Below are 3837 nucleotides of genomic sequence, written 5' to 3'. Positions count from 1 at the left end.
CGAGGAACGCGGAGCGGCCGTGTCTCCCGCTGTCCAGGAGCGGCCTCGCAGTCTCGTCCGGGAGACGCGTGTGGCTCTGTGAGGGGCCCAGATGCGCTGGGACAGCCCTCGCCACCTCCACGTGGTGCTTCCCTGTCTCCCTCTGTCCGGCAGGGGTCCCCGGGGGCTTCTCACTAACCCAGCGTGGTTCTAACGCCCCTCCGTCCGCCAGCTGCCCCGCTCTGTCTAACCGTGTGTAGTAGTTCAGCATCCCCCCCCCACTTGTGAACTGTGACCGCGGAAACACCATCCCCATGGCGTCTGTGTTCCCACCCAGAACTGGGTTTCTCTTGAGGAGAATACAGGTCCTCAGCCCGCGAATTTGTCGGCACATTGCAGCCCAGGCACCTGGCAGGCACGAAAAATTCGATTCCGTTTTGCAGACAAAATGCAGAGAATGGCAATTTCGGTGTTCTCTGCTTCCGACCTCCGTGGGTCCAGGGTTCCCGGTGGGCGACAATCCGCACACGAAGCCTGCAGGAAAATTCCCCCTCTCAGCCCCGGCTCGGCCCGGCGTTGCACGGGAGGCTGTGTTCTAACCAGAACGAACACGGTTCTCGAAGGCACACCGAAATCTGAGCTCGGTAGTTCTTTTAAAACCGCACTGGTGGCTGGAGGCGGGTCCGAAGCCCCCTCCTAAACGCTCACAGTTGCCGGCGGGACAGCCGCCTAGGGTATAGTTTTCCACAAGTGAAGCCCACGTCTGTCTGCCCTCCTCTCGGTCCGTCTTTCTTGTGTAACGAGATTTTTTGTGTGTGTGGCAGGTGGCAGATTCAAGAAAGAGATTGTTGTTGACGGACAGAGCTATCTGCTGCTGATTAGAGATGAAGGGGGCCCCCCAGAGGCACAGGTGAGTATTGCCGCCGACGGCCAACCGCGAGTTTGACCCGGAGGAGAAGTCGCAGTGTGCTCCAGAGGACGTGGGGGAGAAGCCCCCCGAAACCGTTTTCTGTGCTGGAGGGTTTTCTCTCCTCTAAGATACTAGTCCTGCAGCTCCTTCAGATAAGATCCCAGGGGGAGCTTTGGTCGGTGTGGCTGGTTTTCGCTGGTTTCAAGAGGGACGAGAAGTAGAAGGCGGGCCAGTTTGCCCGCTCAGTTGGACTGACACCCGGCCCTCTCTGCGGCCGCCCCAGCCGCCCCCTCCCCGCAGCACCGGCTGCCCGGCCGGGGCCTCTGCCCAGGTCAGCCCCCACCCACGGCCGCTGCGCGGCCCCACTTCCTTGACGCCTCCTGGGAAGACGTGCCTTCTGGAAATAGAAGAGCACAGGGTGGATGGCCGCTTCCTTTGCTTGACTCTGTCCCCAGCTCAGTGTTGGTCCCTGGCGTGCTCTGCGAGACAGGCAGCCGTGGCGAGCTGCATCGGGCAACACGGGGTGGGCCAGCCCTGGGCGGGGGTGCGCCCAGCGTCTCGCTCAGATGCCCCGACATCTCGCCCACGGGTGGACGTTCGTGGTGACGGCGCACAGACCCAGGCCGCCTGCCCTCCGATGGCGCCAGCGCTGGGGTTGGGAGAATGAGCACCTCGGGAGGCCTCCGTCTTGGCCTCGGACCGTGACTCAGTTTCCCCAGAAGACCAGTCCTTTGGGGGAATATCAGATGCAGCCTTTCAAAATGATGGACAGGGTTTTGTACAGAGTTAGGCAGAGCACGCTTAAATGTTTGAAGGATAAAACTTTGAAGTTGCTGTTCGTAAGCCAGCGTGAGCACCCTGTGTTCATCATTTGAGGCCATTTTGTGAAGTCTCCCCAAAGATAATGGCTCCATGGACGAAATTGCAAGACTTCTCGTGGCTCCTAGTGCCCTCTTAGGGCACTGTGAGAACTCGGCTGATTAACCGGATATATTGGGGGGGGGCAGCTGGCAGGGTGGGGGTGTTGGAGTGCCACCGCCTCTTAGGTGCCAGCCAGTCAGGATGCACCCTTGGGAGAGCGAGGCGTGGTTTGTATTTCTCCCACGTGGAGCAGACAGTCGTCAGCTTTGGTCCTGGGAGATAAGGGCTGGTCCGTGTGACAAGTGTCATCTTAAGCCGTAATCATGCACCGAAGAAGCTGACTTCTCTCCGCTTCTCGGAAGAGAAAGGGCAGCCCGCCTCCAGGCAGAGGAAGGAATGAGGGACCTCGGTCAGCCTGGGTCCCCGGGTGGCCCGAAGGGACATCGGTTGGAACTTCAGGTTTATTTAAGTCTTATCGTGTCTATTTTTCACACGTAATGGAAGACACGCTTCATTTATACGTGGGAGTCAGGGCCTAACCCACCAAAAGTTTCCCCAGATGTACGGGAGCCGAGGCCCTGGCCGCCGAGACGTCCGTCGGCGCTGCGGCGTCTTTCACAGGAAGCAGGCGGGATTTTATGGGGACGGCTGTCCACCCGGGAAGACGGGGCGCCTGGGGCCAGGCTGAGCCAGTGTCTGTGTCACTGCAGGAACCGTGTGTCCCGGGCCCTCCGTCCGCTGGGCTCCGACTTACAAGACCGTTCCAAGTACTAAGTGAGAAGTTAAGTGCCTGACAGGACGGTTATTTGTCAAGAAGTCGTTTGATGTAGGTTCAGCTGGGAAAACAAAGAAATGGGCCCCCCAGAGAGGGTTTTAAAATTTTTCCCTAATTTTTGCTAATTTTGCTCATTTCTCTAACTGTAGAGAATAATGCCCTGGCAGGGTGCTGTGAGAATTCAGTGGCAGCTGACCTTTATGATACAAAGACCTCTACTGACAGGGGTAGGCTGGGGGGGGCCCGCCCGGGGTGGACCCCCCAGCTCGGAGGGGGCCAGCAGGGCCTCCTGGGGGGACTCCGGAGGCGTGAAGCGGAAAGCTTCCGGTCACTCGGTCTCAGGATGTGGTGCCGGCTGCTGGCAGGCTGCGGCTGGTCACGTCAGGACAGGCCAGGCCAGAGGGTGGACGCTTCCGTGGGGAGGAGGAGTGCCTGGTGAGCGTCTGTGGAGGCCAGAGTGTCCTGGGTGGGAAGGGGGTGGCGATCCCATGCCAGGCCCGCCGTGCCCAGGCCGAGAAGGCCGCGAGTGACACCACAGCGTTACACAGAAGCGAGGTATCGGGCGCGGCCTGGCCCCGGGGGCCGGCCGGCCGCACGTCCTGTGCTCGCGAAGGTGACTCCGTGGCGTCCGGCCCTCTCTCCCCACGAGCCCCTCATTCACTGCCTTCCGCTCCCCTCCTCCTCTTGTCTCCCTAGTTCGCCATGTGGGTGGACGCTGTTATCTTTGTCTTCAGCTTGGAGGATGAAATTAGTTTCCAGACCGTCTACCACTACTACAGCCGCATGGCCAGCTACCGCAACACGGGCGAGGTCCCGCTGGTCCTGGTGGGAACCCAGGGTGAGTGACACGTGCCCGTGGCCGCACCGGGCCGGGGGGGCGGGCGGCGGTTCTGACAGCCGGGCCCAGCGGGTTTGCGGGCTGTGCTTCCAGCGTGGGGGAATTCGAAAGTGGTCTAAAGAAGGAAGGATTTTCTACCGAAGGCTCCTTTTTGACCATGAAAAATCTGTAAAAGTAAAATTTCCTGAGTTGATTCTACAGAGAAATCACTTAATCAGCAGCCTCAAAATAACACACACACACGCACACACACATGCACGCACACATACACCCTACATACTTCACAAAAAAATAAAACCCACTTTCTATTCTGTGTTGGGATATTTTAAATCTCTCTATTACTTAAAACAATTTATAGGCAATCTAAGATTGTTCATTCAACTTTGCACCTTTAAAATAATGCCAGTTTCTGATACATAGCAGTCTCGCTTTATTCTTCTCTGTTACTGTCTTGTGATCTATATCTGATATTTA

At 58.2% G+C, this 3837-nt stretch overlaps 1 protein-coding gene across 6 annotated transcripts in view; it reads left to right on the top strand.

Moving 5' to 3' along the window:
- LOC105300245 (arf-GAP with GTPase, ANK repeat and PH domain-containing protein 1-like) overlaps window positions 1-3837 on the top strand; it is a 180222-nt gene that overhangs the window by 84774 nt on the left and 91611 nt on the right. For all 6 annotated transcript variants that reach the window (XM_023537941.1, XM_023537942.1, XM_011372356.2 and 3 more), the window contains exons 4-5: window positions 804-889; window positions 3222-3363. In XM_023537941.1, coding sequence (XP_023393709.1) covers window positions 804-889; window positions 3222-3363 — 228 coding nt within the window. The remainder of the gene's footprint in view (window positions 1-803; window positions 890-3221; window positions 3364-3837) is intronic.

The sequence above is a fragment of the Pteropus vampyrus genome, unplaced genomic scaffold (assembly GCF_000151845.1).
Source record: "Pteropus vampyrus isolate Shadow unplaced genomic scaffold, Pvam_2.0 Scaffold204, whole genome shotgun sequence".
NCBI classification, from domain to species: Eukaryota; Metazoa; Chordata; class Mammalia; order Chiroptera; family Pteropodidae; genus Pteropus; species Pteropus vampyrus.
This window is presented reverse-complemented; position numbering and strand designations above follow the sequence as displayed.